This window comes from Miniopterus schreibersii, assembly GCF_964146895.1.
Source record: "Miniopterus schreibersii genome assembly, chromosome: 5".
NCBI lineage: Eukaryota > Metazoa > Chordata > Mammalia > Chiroptera > Miniopteridae > Miniopterus > Miniopterus schreibersii.
In genome coordinates this window covers 7,504,605-7,525,264 of record NC_138106.1, presented here as the reverse complement: position 1 = coordinate 7,525,264, position 20,660 = coordinate 7,504,605, and the positions used below count along the sequence as shown (strand labels likewise).

Below are 20,660 nucleotides of genomic sequence, written 5' to 3'. Positions count from 1 at the left end.
GTCTGTGTTTATAACACTTTTGATAAATTACCTTCTTTTGCTTTATTTATATAGTTCTGGAAGAAGAATTTTTGTTGTTTATTTCCTCTCCCCTGGTATGGAATAATTAAGTAAATATCTTTCATAAGTGAAAAGGAAAAGAAATTTAATGGTTTCAACTATGAGAGTGAGGGAAATCATAATGAATTCTTAGTTCCTAATGTTGAACTTAGTTTTTATTAATTGAGAAAGATTGTTGACACTACATCATGATCTTGTTGTCCCTCAGTTTAAAAACCTAAGGACATAAATTATAAGCACTAATATTGAGTAGGGTAGGCTCTTCTATTTAATCATGTCCTGCTTTAACTGTAAGGGTTTCGGGTGGCTTCAAGAATACAGCCACTCAGTAGAAGAATATTAAAAACAAAACAAACTAAAAGACCAGGTTAGAGCCTGGGATCCTCATAATAGAGCAGCATAGGCATGAGGTCCTGCTTAGTTATTAATTATAATCCATATTTCCTGTAAAGAGAAAATTTGACAAGTTACATAATTCTCTCTGTCCATGAGGAATGAGGACAGGGGTTGCTTGGGGGAAATGGCTTTTTTCTGGTGTTAGTTCTGGGAGAAACTTCTTATGTGGCTTCCAAGTGATACGAGTTGAGTGATGGAGTAAAGAAGAACCTCAGCAATGTCCTGTTCATCGGAAAAACTCCCCGAAAGTGCTGTTTGGGGTTCCACAGTTTCTGTGACGTTTTCTCATGAAAGCAGAGTCAATGTCAGTTTTTTTGGTGAAAGCGCTGATGTTGGGAGGTGGGAGGGTGGGAGTGGGGAAGACATATATTCCAAGTTTGTAGCTTTAAAAATAACATTTATTATGTTTTTCTTTTATCATAAACAGAAAACATTCTCATGGTAGAAAATTTGGAAAATACAAGAGTTTAAAAAGAAGAAAATAAAAATCACCAGTAATCCAACCACCTTGGAGAATATCGCTGTATTACGTTATGCAGCTGTTAGATGGCTTAAGCCGTGGATAAGCCGAGGCTATCTAGACTAGAGGAATGGATGGGCTTGACACAGTCTTCCATCAATATCACTGTTCTCAACTGTTCTTACAAGGAATGAGCTGGAAATGTCTTTAGGTTATTGCCTCTGGCCAGGTCCAGAATTGCAGATATCCTATGCTATTTGAAGGTGAATCTGTATACTTTCAACATGAATAGATTAGCAGCTTGGCTACCTCTTGTGAAAATCAAGGTGCCTCATCTAAAACTTTGAGTGGGCGGGAGGTCATTCACTTTGCATAGGGGACCTCGGAGAGCTGATGTGCGGTAGGCTGGGTGTTTCTGCCCTCTTTCATGAGAGTTGAATGCCAGGTACTCAAGTAGGGTCCTCCTAAAACTCCGCTGCAAAGGAGGTGCATCAAATACAAATACAGGAGGCAGGTAGCCTGGTGAGGTCAAGGTCAAGAGCAGGGTAGTGCATCCGTACTTGTGCCTCCTTCCTGACAGTTCAACTTTTGTGGTTCAGCACCATTGAGGTTTTCACTGGAAGCGGGTTAGCAGCACTTTCTTCCTAGCCGATCACCAGTGTGTACTGGATGTCTCTTTAATGTCAGAGTCCTTATGCCACACTGGTTTTGCTTGTGTTTCCCACCTTCTTGCACATTGTTTATATGACTGGCTCAGTAATGTAGGCATGATGTTTTCTGAGTCCATAGTACATGTAACTCCTGATCAAGAGAGTAGATGCGACTTCAGAAAAGAACATGTTGCCAGGAGTGCCATTGACATAGGAGGGGACATATCCTTTAGCTGAGTTACTAAGTTTGGGATATTCTGAAGCTCTCACATGTGGAGGTTGGTAGATCTATCATGGGAATCTGGCTGAGCAGCTCTGGGGACAGATGGGGTGAAGCATCCCCCCTCTGGCACTGTTCTGAACACTTGACATACTGTTAACTCACAAAATCCTTACACCCCATGAGAGGTAGGTGCTGCTGTCTTTGTAAGTGAGAGGCCTGGGGGGTCAGCATACTGTCCTCGGACACTAGGTGGTTGTGATGAAGCCAGAGTTTGAACCCAGGCAGCCTGGATATAGAGTTTCTAGTCATCACCACAGAAAGGTGGTGATAGAACCAAAGGGCAATGTGAAATGTGGAAGAAGAAAAAAATGGTCCAAATAGTCAATAAATATGATTATCCTTACAGGACATGTAGGATAAAAACTATTGAGTTTTTTTTCATACCCATCAGATTGGCAAAAATGTATAAAAAATTCATTATACCAAGTGTTTGAGAGGATGTGGAACAAAGGGAACTTGCATACCGGCTGGAAAAAGTGTAAATTGGTGCCACCACGTTGGAGAGCAGTTTGGCAAGGTGAAGATGTGCGTCCTCTGCAGCCCCCGACAAACTTTCAGACGTGTACCCAAGAAGACCACAAAGCTTCATTATAGCATTATTTGTAAGAGTAAAGAATGGAAACAACCTAAATGTCCATCAGTAGGGGAATGGATAAATCAGTTTTGGTATATGGTATATTCATACAATGGAATCCTATGCATTTGGTAAATGAATGCAATGTTGAGTGAAAACGCAAGTTGCAGAATGATTTGTATGGTCTAATACCTTTTGTATAATGCTTAAAAACGTGCAAAATGATATACATCTCCATGTTTAGTATGTGTTAAAAATGTTTTTAAATGCATGGGCACTTTAAACACCAGGGAAGTGGCTGTCTCTTGGGAAGGAGAGAGCAGAGTTACAGATGGAAGGAGGGGTGGGTACACAGGGGATGTCAAGTGTGACAGACTTCTGCCAAAAGATCTGAAGCAAACTCAGCAAAATGTTAAGATCTTGCTAAGCTGGTACCTGGGTGTTCATTGTATTAATGTTGTTTACTTTTATGTGTACTTGAAATATTTGCTAAAAAGCAACATGGTGTAATTTAAAATGCACGTTAAGATGAAAAAAAAAAAAACAGCAATCACTGAACATCAGTGATGAAACAAGTGAAAACTAATCTTGAAAGGAGAGAGATATAAGGAAGACCATTGGCGGGGAGCCTGAGGTGAGGAATGTGTGGGGAAAATGCTTCATTCCAAAATGGTCAAAGTGGTGGTGGTGGTGGTTTTAAATGCCAGATAGTCGCACAGTTTGAAAATCAGACCACCTTCAGGTGAACATAGGTGAGATCGGGAGCCAGTCAGAACCGGTGTCACGCTTCCACATCTGCAGAGGTTGCACTTGGGAATGCAGGGAATCGGGTTGGAGTGAGGGAGGGGTGGGTCGAAATATGCTGTCTCCTGTCTCAGCTTGTCCCTGCTGAATCCTGCAGCCTGAGGGATGTGTGCCATGTGTCCTAGAACCTGTGGCTTGGATGACGTGTCCTATTCTGGTCTCCTGGAAGTTCACTTTTCAAGTGCAGCTTGGTAATTAAAGGGCATTTTTAGAATGGCAGTTGTAACGGAAGTAATTCAGCATTTTCAGTTCAGAGGAACAGTTAGGAAAAGGAATTAGAGTAGGTACATCTATAGCTTCCAAAGTTAAAATAGTAATGCAAGGTGTGAGATTAGGATTTGCCTGCTTACTGTTCAGTTCATTCTTGTGGAAATCGTGGAAAAATCGAATCTTTTGTGGGATGTGATCAACTGTAAGGGGAAATGTAATTGGGGAAAGGTAAAGCTTAGCCTTGGATGTTTTTGAATTTGGAAAATTAAGGAGTTTTAAAACTTGGTATTTACTTTGACCTTTTGGTACTTAATTTCCCATCATGTAATATTTCCTTTTATTAATTAGATCCCAGTTTGTGATTAATAGCAGGCAGGTAGAGTCTAAATGACCCCTCTCATCTGAATTTCTCTGAGGCCAGAGTTATAAGTCAATTGTATGTACTGTGAGATTTTTAAAAATCCTAGTGTGTGTGGGGAGCTTTAGCGTGTGTTTGGTGAATTATTTCTCACTTTGCTCTCTTACCTGTGTGGTCTATTTTCACTTACAAGCTGCTGAATTTGCTTTTGAAGAAAATGATTTTTCAGCCTTCCTTGGAGTGCACCCACTTTTTAAAGTGCAGATTGGAAAAAGTTAAGAGTGCAAAAGGATAAACTGAGAACTCTTCCAACTCAAGCCCCTGCCCTGATTACTCTCTTCAGATCCTTCTGTATTTCTACATTTTATGCCCATACAAGCATTAAGTTGAACCAATCGAAGTTGCCATTTTTATATGCCAATATAGGTAATTCCATTTGGTTCAGTGTAAAGTATGTATATGTCTTTTTTAAACATGGGTAGGAGCATACTGTGCACACTGTTGTACATCTTGCTTTTTATATTTAATTCTTGGAGCTGGTTCCATGTCAGTACATAAAGATCTACCCTTGTTCTTATTCGTGGCTGCACAGTCCTTTACTCAATAGATTATGTACATTATAGTTTGCGTTAAAATATAGATTTCCTCAGTTAAAAAAATGACAGCTCTGTAATGATCCTTTTGTGTTCTATACATAGGTGCAAGTATATCTGTAGGATAAGTTCCTGATAAATTTCTTCTACTTGGATGAAACAGCATGTATAATTTTAATTCCAGACACTAACTTTTGATGTAACGTGTTTATTCAGCTGATGATATTAGTCAGTGCACATTTGGCAGTGACTGACCATTATTACATCTGACTCCTGCTTTTGCTGTGTTGTAAGAGCTAGAACCTTGGGGAGTAGTACTGTTATTTTTTTGTTGGTCTGGTCAGGCCCTGAAAGTGATGCTTTGCATTACGGGGGAAGAGTGGCGACAACCTTATTATGGCTTGTAAAAAGACAGGCACATGGTGATCCCTCACCACCATTGCTGAAACAGTTGTTGGGGAACTGGGCCTGAAGTCTGATAGCCAGGAGACTTGTTACCAGTTCACCTGTGGCCGCAGACAACCAGGCAACAGGGACCCTTGTGAACTTTAAACTTGGAAGAAGAGGGAATCTAGTGTTAGGTCAGTGTTTAAGATAAGATCCCAAAGTGAGAAAGAAGAGGCTAAGCTGCATGTGATTAGTGCCCCTCCCCCACCATTTAACCCCCTGGGGAAAGTTAGGGATGAGGAGAGGGGAGAGAGTAATCTAGCAAATCCACATTGAAGCCAGAAGGAGGGGAAGTAAGTTCTAACATTTTAGGGCAAAATGGAGCATATTGTTTATGAGGAAGTAGGTGCCGGGGTTGGAGAAATAGCACTTTCCAGTGAAATATAGTAAATTGGAGCATCTGTGCTAAACTGTTTCTAACCCTCTGTTCACCCCTTTTACCACTAGGTCACACACAGCCTTATGAGTTTTACCATTTTCATAGATATTCTGTGCAGGGTACTGCTGCTGCTAAAGTCACTTGCGCAGGTCCCGGGCTGCAGTGGCATGCACACCATGCAGTGTAGTACACCTACTTTGCTTTAGTAGTACAATGTGGTCATATGCTAAGCAGTGTGAGAATATGTTAGTATTAATACACATTTATGTATTAAACTGGGATATTTCTAATGTGATTATAACTAATATGCTGGTTATAGATATTGCATATTATAATAAATAGAAACTATAATATAAACATTCAACAGATATTATTGGGGTTCAGTTTACATATAGGTCAGAAATGAGCAAAACCCGACAGTACCTGTGTTCTAGACAGTGGGCCAGCAGTGTGAAGGCCTGTGGTGGGAGGGAGCATGTTGTGTTCATGGGGTTAATAGTGTGCCAGGTGGGAGGGGAAAGGTGGTCGGAGGCTAGACCAAGGAGGGTCTTGTGGGCTACATTAAAGCTGTCAGTCTTTAAGAGAAGAAGAGGATTTTAAACAGGAAATGGCATGATTAGTACCTTAAGAGAAGTCAATCTGGCTGCAGCAGGGGAGAGTGTGGAGGGGATGCAGTGTGAATGTGGATTACGAGGCTGCTGCAGTACTCTAGGCCAGTGATAATGGTGGCTTGGAGAGGGTAATGCCGTGGGGAATGGAGAAGTGGAAGGATTTGAAGTATTTTGGAGGTAAAATCAAGTTGATTCTGGTTTGGTGTTTCGAACTATTCTGAGGATTCTGCCTTTGGCAGTGTCATGGGTTATAGGCCCACTCCCTCACACAGGTCACTGAAAGAAATCTGTAGGAAGTAGAACTTGACTTCACTCTTGGACATACTGAGTTGAAGTACCCCTGGATCCAAATTGGAACGTTATGGAGGCAGTGAGTTATGTGGGTCTGTGCTCAAAGGAGAGGCTGAGACAGAAGACAAATGTGTGGTGTAGTGAACCTAGATGGAGTTGGAGATGTGGGTGAAATTGCTTACAGAAGTGATTCTCAGCATTGACCGCACATTGGAATCACTTGAGTGTTGAAGAAGTAATCTGCTTCCCCCCACACTGTGATTTAATTAATTGGGCGTTGGGCTTTTAGAAGCCCCCCCAGATAGTACTGATATGCAGCCAAGAATTGAGACCTGCTGGTCCAGAGAGCATAAGCTGAGATTGGGAAAGGGGCTAGGACTGAACTTTGAGGTACACAAGTAGTGGCCAGTTAGGGAAGGATAAACCTGCATAGGAGACTATTTCCTGCTGCTAGAGAGGTGGCAGGAAAACTGTCAGTGTGGTTTCATGGAGGTAACTGACCAGCAGTGCCTCTTGCTGAGAAGCCAAATGGAATTTGGATTTAGCAGTGTGGACATGGTTTGGTTACTGGAGGGGTAGGTGTTAGTGAAAAGTGTGGAACAGAAGCTGGTTTAGAGCAGGTTGAAAAATGAGGGAGGAAATGGAGACCGCATAGGCGGCTGTTAAAGGTATTTGGGAGGAGGCAGTAAGGAGCAGAAAAGGGATGCCATTGTATTAGGATGTTTTTGTTACAAATAACAGAAAACTGATTCAGTGGGTTTAAATGATGAAGAAAACTTAACCTTATTCAAGAGTTCCAGAAGAAAGTGGTTCTGCAGCATCATCAAAGACCTGGGCTTTTTCCAGCCCACTGAGTGACTTGGACCTCCAGCTGCCAACTGAGGATGTCAGGGTGCTACTGTAACTCAGACATCAAACTGGATAGCACAGTCCAGCAGAAGGATGACTTTGTTGTAATCTTAAAAAAAGAAAACCTACTGAAAAGTGTACAGTTTATAAGTGTGTAGGTTGAATTTCAGAAACCGAACAACCGTAATCAGCACCCAGATCACAAACTCAGTATCCCAGAAATCCCCTTGTTCCTCCTCACTACCCACCTCCCCCAGGACAACTGCTATTCTGACTTCTAAAACCATTGGTTATTTTTGCCTGTTTTTGTGCAATGTAAACAATCATATAGTATGTATATAGTATGTGCTCTTTTGTGTTCGGCTTTCAACATCGCTTTTGAGATCCATATTGTTGCATGTGAAGTTGTAAAGTGTTCACCTATTGCATGAATATACCACATTTTATCCATTCTATTGTTGATGGGCATTTGGGTAGTTTCTAGTATTTGGCTTCTATAGTGTGTCATTGTGAACATATGTACTCATTTCTGTTGAGTGTATAATCAGGATCAGGGTATGCTTATATTCAGCTTTAGTGCATAATTTCCAGTGTGGTTGTATGATTTTACATTCCTACCAGCAGCATATGAGAGTTTCAGTTCCACGTCTTCACTGACACTATTTTGTGTCATTTCATTTGGTGGGTGTGTAATTATGTAGTGTTGTGTTTTAATTTGCATTTCCTTAAGTTGATTAATGATATTTAAGTTGAATATCTTTTCATATGCTTATTGACTATTTGGATTTTCTCTTGTGAAGTGCCTGTTTGAGTTTTGAGTTGAATGTATTTAGTAGCGTTTTGGTTTTTTTAAATTTTGAATATGCGTCATTGTCAAATACATGAATTACAAATATCTTCTCACTCTGGCTTGCCTTTCTACTCTTGATATTTTCTTTTCACAAACTGAAGTTAATAATTTTAATATAGTACAGTTTGCCAATTGTTTCCTTTATGGTAAGTGTTTTTGTGTTTTGTTTCTAGTCTTTGCCAGCTCAGATGTCACCAAAATGTATGTTTCTTCTAAAATCTTGACTGTTTAACTTTGGTATTTAGATCTGTAGTTCATCTGCGGGTGGTGTCTGTATTTAGTGTGAGGTGGGGTTCAAGATTCATATGGGTGTCCAGTTGACACAGCACCATTTCTTAGAGTACATTTTCTCCATGCACTGTGGTGTTACCTTTGTCATATAGATCAGGTGACTATAGGTAAGGATCTGTTTCTGATTTCTATATCCTGTTCTGTTGGTCAGCTCATCTATCTTTAGATAGCTTTTTCTTTTTAAAAATATAAGTTACCTAGTTTTGTTCATGTAATCTCTTTTTGAGTGATGAGTCAGTCCCCTCAGGTCTCATTTGCCAGCACTGGGTCACATAACTACCCCTAAGCCAGTCAGTGGAAAGGAGAGCGGCTGCTGCCATGATTGGCTTAAACTGATTAAGATTTATCTCTCAGTCTTGTAACAGTGAGGTAGACCCTCACAACAAAGGTCTAGTAATCAGGTGGAGGAGGATAGCTGTTGGGTAGGCTACCAACAGTTTTTTCTTAAGGTTTAAGACATTTATTTTTTTATTTGTTTTTTAAAGATGAGAGAGTTCTGAGCATATTAAACATTGATGGGAGGTTGTACATTAAGTACAATATGAATGTACCTAATGCCACTGAACTGTACATTTGAAATGGTTCAAATGGTGAATTGTATGTTACGTAAATTCACCATAATATGGAATGGATTTTTGAGAGGGAATAGTTAATATATGGGTGGGAGAAGAGATCATTGAAACTGTGAGGATGAGGAATTACATGGCCCGGGTGGAGAAATTGGCCAGGTCAAGAGGAGGAATATCTCCATTGCACCAGTAAAGGAGAAGAGGTAGGGCTAGGTATGGGCTTGTCTGTTTGGTCGCAGGAAATTGAGAGTTCGCTTTGATGTCTCCAGCTTGCTCTTTGAACAAGGAGCAGAGATCATCCACTAAGAGAGAAGGGAGTTTGAAGTTTGAGAACAGGACACAAGATCTGAAGTGATCGTTTTACAGAGCTGGAGAATGATTTGATCTAGAACGATGGCCTAACAATGTTGAAGGCCCCTTCGGGTTTTAATCATGAATAATAGTGCTAACTGTGTACCCTGGTGTGTAATTTCCTCCAGCAATACTTGATTCCCTAGATACAGGTGTGGAGAAAGCCGAAAGTAGGTTTGGTTTAGAGTTGGGGTTTTGCCATAGAGCCAGATGTAAACACAGGTACAAAGGAGTATAAAGAAGTAGGAAGCATGTGAATATGAAATGATGGATCTGACTCTCAAGCTAGCTAAGGAAGTAAAAAAACCAAACTGGGTAAGTCATTGAGTTGGGAACCCTGAGGAGATAGTAGGAATAGTTGAACAAGATGGAAGGAACCAGGTTATAGGGGAGAGTGGGATGCCTGAATTAGTGATTTTTGAAGTTTGAACAGTTTTGAGTGGTGATAAGTTTTGGGGGAGGGTAGCAGTGGTGGGTGTCTGAGCTGGGGTAGAGGAGGAGGTGATAGAAGATAAGCCAGGAAACTTAGTACGTGACAGTTTACAAAGTACTAAACAGGAAGAACAGAATTATCCCGTTTTCGATGAGAAAGCAGGCCCTGAGAGGTTAATAACTTTCTAACAGCCCCAAGGAGAATTAGCATTTGACTGGACTTCACTGTTTCATGTCCCAACTTTCACGCCCTGTCCACTATAACCTAGTGGAGGTCTGTGAAAGATCTGGGAGTTATATTTCTGGAGCTCAGGAGTCTTGCTGACATGCAAAAAATAGTGCAAAAAAAATACAACTAATAAGTTGGGAATAGATTAAGATGTAAGTAAGATGTGTAGGAATTACTCCAGAAATACGAAAAGTAGTTATTCCTGGGCAGTTGTGATCATGACTCTGGATGACTTTTTTCCTTTGTTTTACTTTTCTGTATTTTCCAAATTTCCTATAATGGACATATATGAATTCTTAAAAACCAAAGCATAATTTTTTCACTAGGTTATACATGGAAAATTCAAAAATTACAAATAGAAATGCAATATGGCACAATACCTTTACTAAAATAAAAATATGAATATTTATTTCTTTTTTTAGAAATGCACTTGGTGATGGAAAGAGAGCCATTATTCTGAAGAACAATTGGACAAAGGTAGGTTTCTTTTATATTTTACCTTGGGCAAATAATGCCATACAACTTGGTGAAAAATCTTTTTATAGGCTGTACATTTGTATGTAAAAGCACTGGGTAAAATAGGCAGAGCTCAAGAATATGACGAAATCTTCAGTCCCATAGTCAGAAAGGAGGTGGAGCACAGCAGTAAGGCTGTGTGTGTCTGAGGGGAACAGGTCACCCGTGGGATTCTTGAGGACCTCAAGGGAGCCTTAGCCATTGAGATAACATCTGCACATTCCAGATAGGTTAAAGACCTACAGAAAAATGAAATTTGAAGCTTAGAAGCTTCAAATTTGAAGCTTTGAACATATGCACAATTCAGTGAGAAAACATAAATTTGACTATATCAAACTTAAAAACTTCTATGTCAAAACACATCATGAATGAAATCGTCTGAGAGGAGATAATTTGTTATATACATATATATAACTGATAGGATTTATATCCAGAATATGCAAAGAACTAAAATTAAAAAACCAGTACAAATGGGCTAATAAACAAGCATTTCACAGAAGAGGAATTCTGAATGGGCAATAGAAATAAACAGCTCTGTTTCCCAGTAATTAAAATTGTACAGAGACAGCAAAATGAAACCAAGAGAGCAGAATAGAGAGCCTCAAACAGACCCACCTGTACATGACTAAATAAAACAATGTGATACTGTTTGGGTCCTTCACGTCGGCAAAAATTAACAAGACCAATAGCCCTGAGTATTGGTGAGTGTGTGTACCAACAGAAACCCTCGATAAACCAGTGTAGTTGAATTGGTTACAGCCACCTTGGAGAACACTCTGATGTGCATACACAATAATTGTTTCTAAGCGTGTATATTGCACATTAGTGCACATATGTACATGGTGAGAAGTACAGAGTTGGTCCTTGCAGCATTGTGTTAATGGCACAGAGCTGCAAATACCTAAATATCCCTTAATAAAGCAGTGGATATATGTGTTTTTTTCACTTGATTAAAGTTGTTACTATGGTCTATCTGATCTGTCCCTTGTCCCGTTATTTCTCGGACCTCACACCTTCTGCTCTCCCCTTTTTTCATTCCCTTGTTCACTCTGTGTTGCCCCATTGGCCTCCTCAGGGTTTCCTAAACATGCCAGGCCCACTCCCAGCTTGTACTCGCTCTTCCCTGTGCCTGGAATGAGAGTGCCTTTCCCCAGAGCATGAGCTAGCTCCCTTTATTTCCTTTCGTTGTTCACTGAAAGCCCTCTTCTCAGTGAAATCCCTGGCCACAGTACTACAGTGCCAAACCTGCTCTTTCCTAGACATTGGCTATCCTCTTTCCCTTCTTTACTTTGTTTCCTCTTGGCATTTATCATTATTAAATATACTATATATACTATTTATGGTAGGTTTATGGTGTGTCTCCAGAACAATGTGAGCTCCAAGAGGACAGTTTTTTTTCTTTTGGTTCATTTAAAAAAAAAAAAATGTTTTGATTGATTTCAGAGAGAGGAAGGGAGAGGGGGAGAGATAGAAACATCAGTGATGAAAGTAACATCAATGATGATCAGCTGCCTCCTGTACACCCCCTACTGGGGATCGAGCCCACAACCCAGGCATGTGCCAGACCTGGAATCGAACTGACCTCCTGGTTCATGGGTTGATGTTCAACCACCGAGCCATCCATTGAGCCACGCCAGCCAGGCTGTTTGGTTCATTCTTTTTTTTTTTTTAAATATATCTTTATTGATTTCAGAGAGAGGAAGGAAGAGGGAGAGGCAGAGATAGAAACATCAATGATGAGAGAGTCATTGATTGAGGCCGCAACCCGGGCATGTGCCCTTACAGGAAATCCAACCCCGATCGCCTGGATCCTAGGTCGACACTCAACCGCTGAGCCACGCCCGGCTGGGTGGTTTGGTTCATTCTTGAATCCGGACTGCCTGACAAGTTGCCTGGCACATAGTAGGCATTCATTAATAAATATTGTTGACATAGTTAATGAACGAATTGTATACTGGATTGCAGTTGAAATGAGTTAACTGGCTTATCAACACTTATAGATTTAAAAAACAGTCTTGAATAAACAAAGCAGTAAAAGCATAATATAGGCTAGAAAAATACTTATCAAATTCATCATAGAGTTTGCTTCTGGTGAGAGGCAGAAAGATTAGAGAGGTTACAAAGGAGAGTTCAGCCATATTTGTATAGTTTTATTTCTTTAATTAAAAAATCTGAAGCAAATATAACAAAATGTTAACAGTTAATTCTGGGTGTGTGTTACAGTAATCTCTTTATTTTCCTAAATACAAAAATACCTGAATTTTTCTTTTTTAAGTAGAGCTTCATTAAGACACAGACATGTTTCAGACCTTATTCCTGGCTTTTCATAATTTGTTTTTAGACCAGAGTGCGTAGAACCATAGAATATTAGAGCTCCCAAATTGTGATTCAGGTGGTCTTGAAGTATAAAATCTGGGATTGTAAAATTCCCCAGGTGGACTTCTGCATCCAAATTTTAGGGTCACTTTTTAAATACCTTATTTTGCAGAGGAAGAAGTGAAGTTTCAGAAAGGTAAAGTGTCTTTTACAAGGTGTCATTACACGTATACTTTGAGGACTTTTATTTAGAATGTTTATTTCTGGATTAATTTATCAAACAAAATATTTACTCTTCTTTTTAAGACTTTGTTTTTTAGAGCAGTTTTAGGTTCACAGCAACATTAAGAAGAAGGAAGGTACAGATATTTCCCATAATCCTGCTACCCCCACATGTATACCCCCCCATTATCAGCATCCACTAACAGAGTGGTACATTTGTGAAAATTGATGAACCTCCATGGACATATCATAATCTCCCAAAGTCCACAGTTTACCTTAGGGTTCACTGCGTAGGTGTACATTCTGTGAGTTCGGACAAATTTATAATGATATGTATCCACCATTATGATTCATACAGATTCTTTTTGTTGCCCTAAAAATCCTCTGCTCTGCCTATCCATCCTTCCCCCCAAAATCTTGGCAACTGTTGATCCTTTTACTCTCTCCATAGTTTGGCTTTTTACAGAATATCATAGTTGGAATCAGCATGTAACCTTTTCAGATTGGCTTCTTTCAGTTAGTAATATGCATTTCCTCAGCAGTTTTTTCATGGCTTGGTAACTGTTTCTTTTTAGTGCTGAATAATATTCCATTGTCTGTATCTACTATAATTTATATATCCATTCACCTGCTGAAGGACATCTTGGTTGCTTCCAAGTTTTGGCAGTTATGAATAAAGCAGCTAGAAACACCCCTGTGCAGGTTTTGCACGGATATAAGTTTACAGCTCCTTTGGGTAAATACCAAGGAGTGTGATTGCTGGATCATGTGATAAGAATATGTTTTGTTTTGTTTTTAAGAAACTGCCAAAATATCTTCCAGAGTGGCTGTACCATTTTGCATTCCTACCAACGACTGAGAGTTGTTGCTCCACATCTTCCTCAGATGGTTGGTGTTGTCAGTGTCTTAGTTTTGGTTATTCTGCTGGTGCGCAGTGGTACCTCCTTGTTATAATTTGCATTTCCCTGGTGACAGATGATGTGGAGCATCTTTTCATATGCTTACTTGCTACTGTGTATCTTCTTTGATGAGGTGCCTTTTGAAGTCTTTGACCCATTTTTTAATCAGTTGTTTTTCTTATTGTTGAATTTTAAGAGTTCTTTGTAGATTTTCAGTAACAGTTCTTTATCAGATGTGCCTTCTGCAAATATTTTCTTCTGGACTGTGGCTTGTCTTCTCATTTTCTTAACATTATCTTTCACAGAGCAGTTTTTATTTTAATCAAGTCCACCTTATCATTTCTTTCTTTCATGGATCATGCCTTTGGTGTTGCATCTGAAAAGTCATCACCATACCCAAGGTCATCTAGGTTTTCCCCCATAGTATCGTCTAGGAGTTTTAGAGTTTCACATTTTACATTTGGGTCTGTGATCCATTTTGAGTTCATTTTTGTGGAGGATGTACAGTCTGGATTTATTTTTTGAATGTAGATGTCCATTTGTTCCAGCACCATTTGTTGAAAAGACTACCTTTGCTCCATAGTATTGCCTTTGCTCCATTGTCAAAGATAAGTGGACTATATTTATGTGGTTCACTCTTTTTTTAAATTAGGATGTTTTGTGCTGATTGCAAAAATCTGTGTAGCTGAAAAACACAACTCCTAGTAAGTATTCAAAAATTTTGGTACTATATATATCTAGGTCATTTTTCATTTTATTTCACCAGAAAGGAATGCTCCTTGAAGGATGGTTTAAATTTCAAAAGCAAAGGTAGATTGTTCAAGGTGCATTCCTTACTTTTATAAGAACCCTTTTACCTTGAAATTGTGACCCTGCATTTACTGAGTCATGTCTCTAGGATATAAGCCTGTATAGGAAGGTGCTCTGTAGATTTCTGTGTGAGGGTGGGCCACTTTTTCTTCTTTTCTAGATAGAGAAGACTGGTACAGTGTCAGCTGTCCTAAACATGATTTCAGGCTTTAGAGAGGGTGACTCATTGTATTGTAAAGAATGAGAATTTTTATGATAGACTTGACAGATACCTATGTTTGCATTAATTTGTAGGGATGTATTTGGACTCTCTTGTTTGTGAGTGACAAAACCTAACTCAGATTTGGCTTTAGCAGAAAGGGGAATTTATTGGCTTGTGTAATTGAAAATTCTAGGGATTAGCTGCAGGCATGGTTGGATCCAGATCTGCACACACTTTTCTTTGTGTTTCTTAGCTGTGCTTCCCTGTTTATTAGCTTTATTTTCAGTCTTTTCTCTGTTTCAGTTTTCCTAGGTTCTATTGCTTTGTCCTCAAGTTCACTGATTTTATTCTGCAGTATCTAATCTACTTTTATTTCCGTTAATGTATTTTTATCTTATATAGCTTTCACCTCTAGAATTTCAATTTGAGTATTTTTTATGTATTGCATGTCTTTATTTTATATGTAAAATCTTTCTTTTAGCTTCCTGAATGTATGGAATATATTTATAATAACTTTTTATGTTCTTATCTACTAATTCTATCACCGGTGTCATTTCTGGGTTGTTTTTGATTGACTGATTTTTCTCTTCATTATAGATCACATTTTCCGTTTTTGCATACTTAGTAGTTTTTTTAAAAATTCTCACCTGAGGATAATTTTTCCATTGCTTTTTAGAGAGTGGAAAGGGGGGGGAGAGAGAGTGAGAGAGAGGAAGGGTATCAGTGTGAGAGACACATAGATTGGTTGCCTCCCACACACACCTTGGCTGGGACCAGGGATCAAGCCTGCAACTGAGGTACATGCCCTTGACTGGAATTGAACCCAAGACCCTTCAGTCTGTGGTCTGACTGCCTAACCACAGAGGAAAAACCACTAGGGCATATCTAGTAATTTTTAATTGGATGCCAGGCATTGTGATTTTACCTGATATTTTTGTATTTCTGTAAATGTTTTTTAGCTTTGTTTTTGGATGCCATAGTTAATTGGAAACAGTTTAATTATTCGGAGTCTTGTTTTAAGCTTTGTTAGATGGGAGCATAGTGGCATTTGGTCTAGGGCTAATTTTTTCTCCATAACTGAAGCAAAACTTCTGAGTACTCTACTTGATACTCCATGAATTATAATGTTTTCCACTCTGGTTGGTGGGAAGAGCAAGTATTCCTGGCCATGTGTGAGTGCTGACTGTTACTCCCTTTTAGCTTTTCAGGTGGTCTTTCGCTGGCTTGGGTAGTTGCCCCATGTGCAAGTACTGGTTTAGTACGCAGCCACACTCAAGGGGGTCCTCTGAAGATCTCTGGAGTTCTCTGTGCAGCCTTTTCCTCCCTGGTCCTCTGTCCTGTGAACTTAAGCTGCCTTGTTTTTCCTGGACTCCTGGGCTCTGTCATCTTAACAGACTTCCATCTCTGCCTGGGTTTTTCTCTCTCTGCTGTGGCTTATAGACTCCACTCAGCAAGCTGGGGCAAGCACAGGGCTTACTTTGTGTGTTTCTCATCCATCTGGGTCACTCTCTGTTGTTGCCTGATGTCCAGTGTCTTGCAACCTTTCGTTTCATATATGTTGTTCCTGTATGTTCATTTTAGGCAAGAGGGTAAGTCCAATCCCTACTACTCCATCTTGATCAGAAGTGGTAGAGTGTGGGCTCTCTCTGCTTCATTTTGAAAAAGAACCAAACTGATGTCCTCAATAACTGTTAATTCTGGTGGAAAAAGAACATCTTTAGTATCTATATAGTATACCTGAGGGATGCCTCACACTTATCCTCACTGAGCCATGTGCCCACCTGTGGACCCATCACTGTTACCAGGGAAATGGTGCATTTCAATGGGGCTGTTTTCTGGGTCATAGCTACGCTTCTACCCTACCATCATTGTTGAGATGGGGCACTAAAGTTGATAGTCCTGCCATTACTCTCTGGAGAAGGGACATGGTGGAACTCAAAAGGAGGGGATGCTGGGCAGATGAACAGTAGGGAATTTTTCATGTATGTGATAGAGAATCGATAGTGTCAAATAAGAGCAAGACTTTCTGTTGTAATTGGGTTCAAGAAACTCTGAAATACCTTTAAGTTTCATTCAAACTACTTCAGCAAAGAGATCTGAATAAACTCCTTTCTAGCTGGTAGAAATTACACTTCAAATGGAGTGAAGAGAGAGTAGAGTGTCTTTTACAAATTTAAGCAGGTATGGTTTATGAGCTATCATAATTTTCTGTGCTGTGATGTTTTTTTAAATGCAGTTATGTAAGCTTTAAAGTTGACATATACCTGGGGGGTAGGATTTTGGTCTTGTAGCAAACCTGAGAGATCTCTTTTATCTTCTTATGCCTTTTAAGGTAAAGCAGAGTTTAACCAAATGCAATCTGAGTTGAATCTCTGATCTGAGCCTAAATAGTCTGGCTAAAAAAGTTCTCCAGAACTCACAGGTTGGGTTGGAGCACGAGAGCAGAATTATACATGCACGGGATAGGTGGAAACAGAGGTCCTCACAGTTGTTTCTGGCTTGTCTTAATGAAAAGCCCATCTTTCTTAAAAAGTTCACTTATTCCTGATTTTTTAAAAAATGAAACGACAGTTTTCTTTTATTCCATTAGTATTTTTTATATTCTTTTTTACTGAATTTATTGGGATGACGGTTCATAAAATTATGTAGGTTCTATAATACATCAACTATAATGTGTTCACTACTGCAAGTCAAGTACGTTGTCTTCTGTCACCATTTATCCCCCCTTTGCCCTCTTTTGCCTCCCCCCACCTTCCCCTCTGGTAATCACCATACTGTTGCATGTGTCTATGAGGTTTTGTTTGTTTGTTTTTTATCTCATAGAACCAGAATGTTCTTTGTAAAATGTTTAGTAAAGGAAAGAGTTCTGGACCCAGAGTCATAAGACCAGGGTTCTTTGGTTTGTCTCTAAGTAGGCAAGTTCCTAGCCCCTTTCACTTGGAAATCGCTTCTCAAGTTGGAAATACTGTACCTAAAATGGGAGTTTGGTTTTGTGAGTAGCTAGTGAGGGGAGAGAGTGGTTGAGTTAGCCTGGGTTTGGTAATGTTAGCATTCTGGATTAAAATGCTCATGCTTGATATAGAAGATTTCCCAAAGTGTGAAAATGGGGCCAGCCAGGACTGTGGTTCTGTGGCAGAAACAAAAACAGAACAAAAAACCTGATGATTGGAATAAAGAGTAAAGCAGTGATTTTTGGACATTTTCTTTCTTAAAGCCAAGAATTACACTTAGAGATAAAAGAATTAAAAGCTGATTAAGAGAGAGATGGATGGAAGATCTAGCTTAGGTTTACCCCTTATCTGTACCCATGCTCCTCTTTAGAGAGGTTGGAAAATTGCTATGCAAGCTGACTGTCCTTCTAGCTCTAAAACTCTGTTGATTTCCAAAGTGTAAGGAATGTAATGACTTGGGGACTATTACTGCCTTGAAGTATTGTGTAAAAAATTTAAGTTATTTATATGAATGAATTTTATACTTTATTTGGCATAAAAATTATTTCACTCTTTAGTAAAGTATAATTAAGGTTGAATTTTTCCTTTGGGGGTACAAAATCTCTTAAGCAAAAATATTGATCTCTGGTCAGTTGTTAAAAATTATTACGAATATTGTTCATAGTTTTTCACTTAGCTCATTTTAGGTAATTTTATATCCTGAGAGTTATTAACATTTTTTTTAAATTTTTCATTGGGTTCTAATCTAACATTTTAAGTAACTAATCAGATTTCAAGCAAAATATTTTTCCTTCTCTATTTCCTTTAACTTAAGCATATTTTTGAGAAAAATTAAATTTATCTTTTTGGAACAGGGTCATTATCGTTATTGTGCTGCTCTTTCTATGCTGGGGGAATATGACTGGGCCCTGCAAGCAAACAGTAAAGCTCAAAAACTCTGTAAAAATGACCCTGAGGGAATCAAGGATCTAATTCAGCAGCATATAAAGTTACAAAATCAAATAGAAGACCTGCAAGGTATTTCACCTAAGATTCTTTCGGTTTCAGTCGAATTCCCTTTAAAACTTTCGAAGGTGGGTTTCTTAGATTAATGGAGGACCGTAAATCAATTCTCACATGATTTGTACTTACTTTGTTATCTTGGTCGAGTCACTTAAGTTTTCTATTTCTATCTGTATAGAATTATTAGTTATATTCCATTAGGTAATTATAAATTATTTGTATTTTATTTGAAATATTTAGCAATGAATTATTACATACCCTTGCATAGAAAATATGCCTTCTTGAAATTTTGAAATTAAGTAAATCCTTTTGAAACAGAATTGTTTTAAGATTATCTCCTTTACTATTGTAGTTATTTCCTGAAGAGAGGTCCCTTTAATAGCATTGTTTGTTGTTTGTGGCTGGTGTTATACATATATCAGAAATTTGCTGTGCAGGCTAGGAATTCTACAATTCCTTACTCTACACTTTCTGTATAGGTCTTTCCTGTATTTCCTTCCGTGGGTATTTAGTGTCTTACAAAGCTGAGCTGAGTGATTCTATTTCACTAGCAGAAGTCATCCAACATAACATGATTATAAGATTGTGAGCTCTTTGAAGACAGGTACCATCGACAGGTACCATCTCCAAGTCACATTTCTATCTTGCTGCACCTAGGCAATGATCACATCGAATGGGATGTCAAATAAGGTCTGTGTAACATTTTGTTGACACAATCATCAAACTGAAACCACCTTGAAATATAAAATTGCTTAGGCTTACTTTCCAGTTCTCTGAATTTGAAAATCTTTTAAAGTTGTGTTGCCAATGCAGTGATTACTAAGTGTGTGTGTGATTGATTTTTATAGGTGGGACATCAGCTAGGAATCCAATTAAAGCCTTTTATGAAAGCAGGTAAGTTAATATTGATCTGATCAGTAGGTGTTACCTGGAATGGTGTTGCCCTATGAGTTGAAGAGTCACTGCGTTTGATGCTTTAGTAGCTTATAGCAACCACAGTAAAGTTGGGGGAGGAGAGGTGATAGGTGGTTTTTATTGTTTTTCCCCTTTGAAATATTCTTACATCGTACTCCTTTTTAAAAAAAATTATCATTATTGTTGAAAGTATTACAGGTGTCCCTTTTTTTTTTCCCCATTGACCCCCTCTACTTCACTCCCACCCTCTCCCCAGGCCTTCACTCTATTATTGTCTGTGTCCATGGGTGATGCATGTATAAACAGAACTTCTTTGGTTAATCTCTTCACACCCCCAAACCCCTTTACTCTTCCATTTGAGATATGACCCTCTGTTGCATGCTTCATTGTCTCTGGGTCTATTTTGTTTGTCAGATTCTTTTGTTCATTAGCTTCTTAAAAAAGACCCTTCAACATTCCATGTAATATGGGTTTGGCGGTGATGAACTCCTTTAGCTTTTTCTTATTTATGAAGTTCTTTATCTGACCTTCAGTTTTAAATAGTATCTTTGCTGGGTAGAATAATCTTAGTTGTAGGTTCTTGCTTTTCATCACTTTGAATATTTCTTGCCACTCCCTCTGGCCTGCAAAGTTTCTGTTGAGAAATCAGCTGACAGTCTTATGCGTGCTCCCTTGTAGGTAACTAATTGCTTTTCTCTTGCTGCTTTTAAGATTCTCTCTTTGCCTTAACTTTTGGCATTTTAATTATCTTGGTGTAGGCCTCTTTGGGTTCCTCTTGTTTGGGACTCTCTGTGCTTCCTGGACTTTTAAGTCTGTTCCTTTCCCCAGGTAGGGGACATTTTCTGTCATCATTTTTAAAAATAGGTTTTCAATTTCTTGCTCTCTTTCTTCTCCTTCTGGTATTCCCATAAGGCGAATGTTGGGCCGCTTGAAGTTGTCCCAGAGACTCCGTATATTATCTTGACATTTCTGGATTCTTTTTTCTTTTTGCTCTTCTGGTTGGGTGTTTTTCCCCCCTCATATTCCACATTGCCGATTTGATTCTCAGCATCCTCTACTCTACTGTTGATTCCCTGTAAATTATTCTTCATTTCTTTTGGTGTAAACTTCATTCCTGATTGGCACTTTATTATGTCATCG

General features: G+C 39.0%; 1 protein-coding gene across 15 annotated transcripts in view; it reads left to right on the top strand.

The window, feature by feature from the left end:
* TTC3 (tetratricopeptide repeat domain 3) overlaps positions 1-20,660 on the top strand; it is a 96,285-nt gene that overhangs the window by 21,096 nt on the left and 54,529 nt on the right. For 11 of the 15 annotated variants that reach the window (XM_081138051.1, XM_081138050.1, XM_081138057.1 and 8 more), the window contains 3 exons: positions 10,110-10,164; positions 18,458-18,620; positions 19,454-19,499. In XM_081138051.1, coding sequence (XP_080994177.1) covers positions 18,488-18,620; positions 19,454-19,499 — 179 coding nt within the window. In that variant the 5' untranslated portion in view covers positions 10,110-10,164; positions 18,458-18,487. The remainder of the gene's footprint in view (positions 1-10,109; positions 10,165-18,457; positions 18,621-19,453; positions 19,500-20,660) is intronic. The other 4 variants (XM_081138055.1, XM_081138054.1, XM_081138052.1 and 1 more) reach the window with 1 other exon arrangement.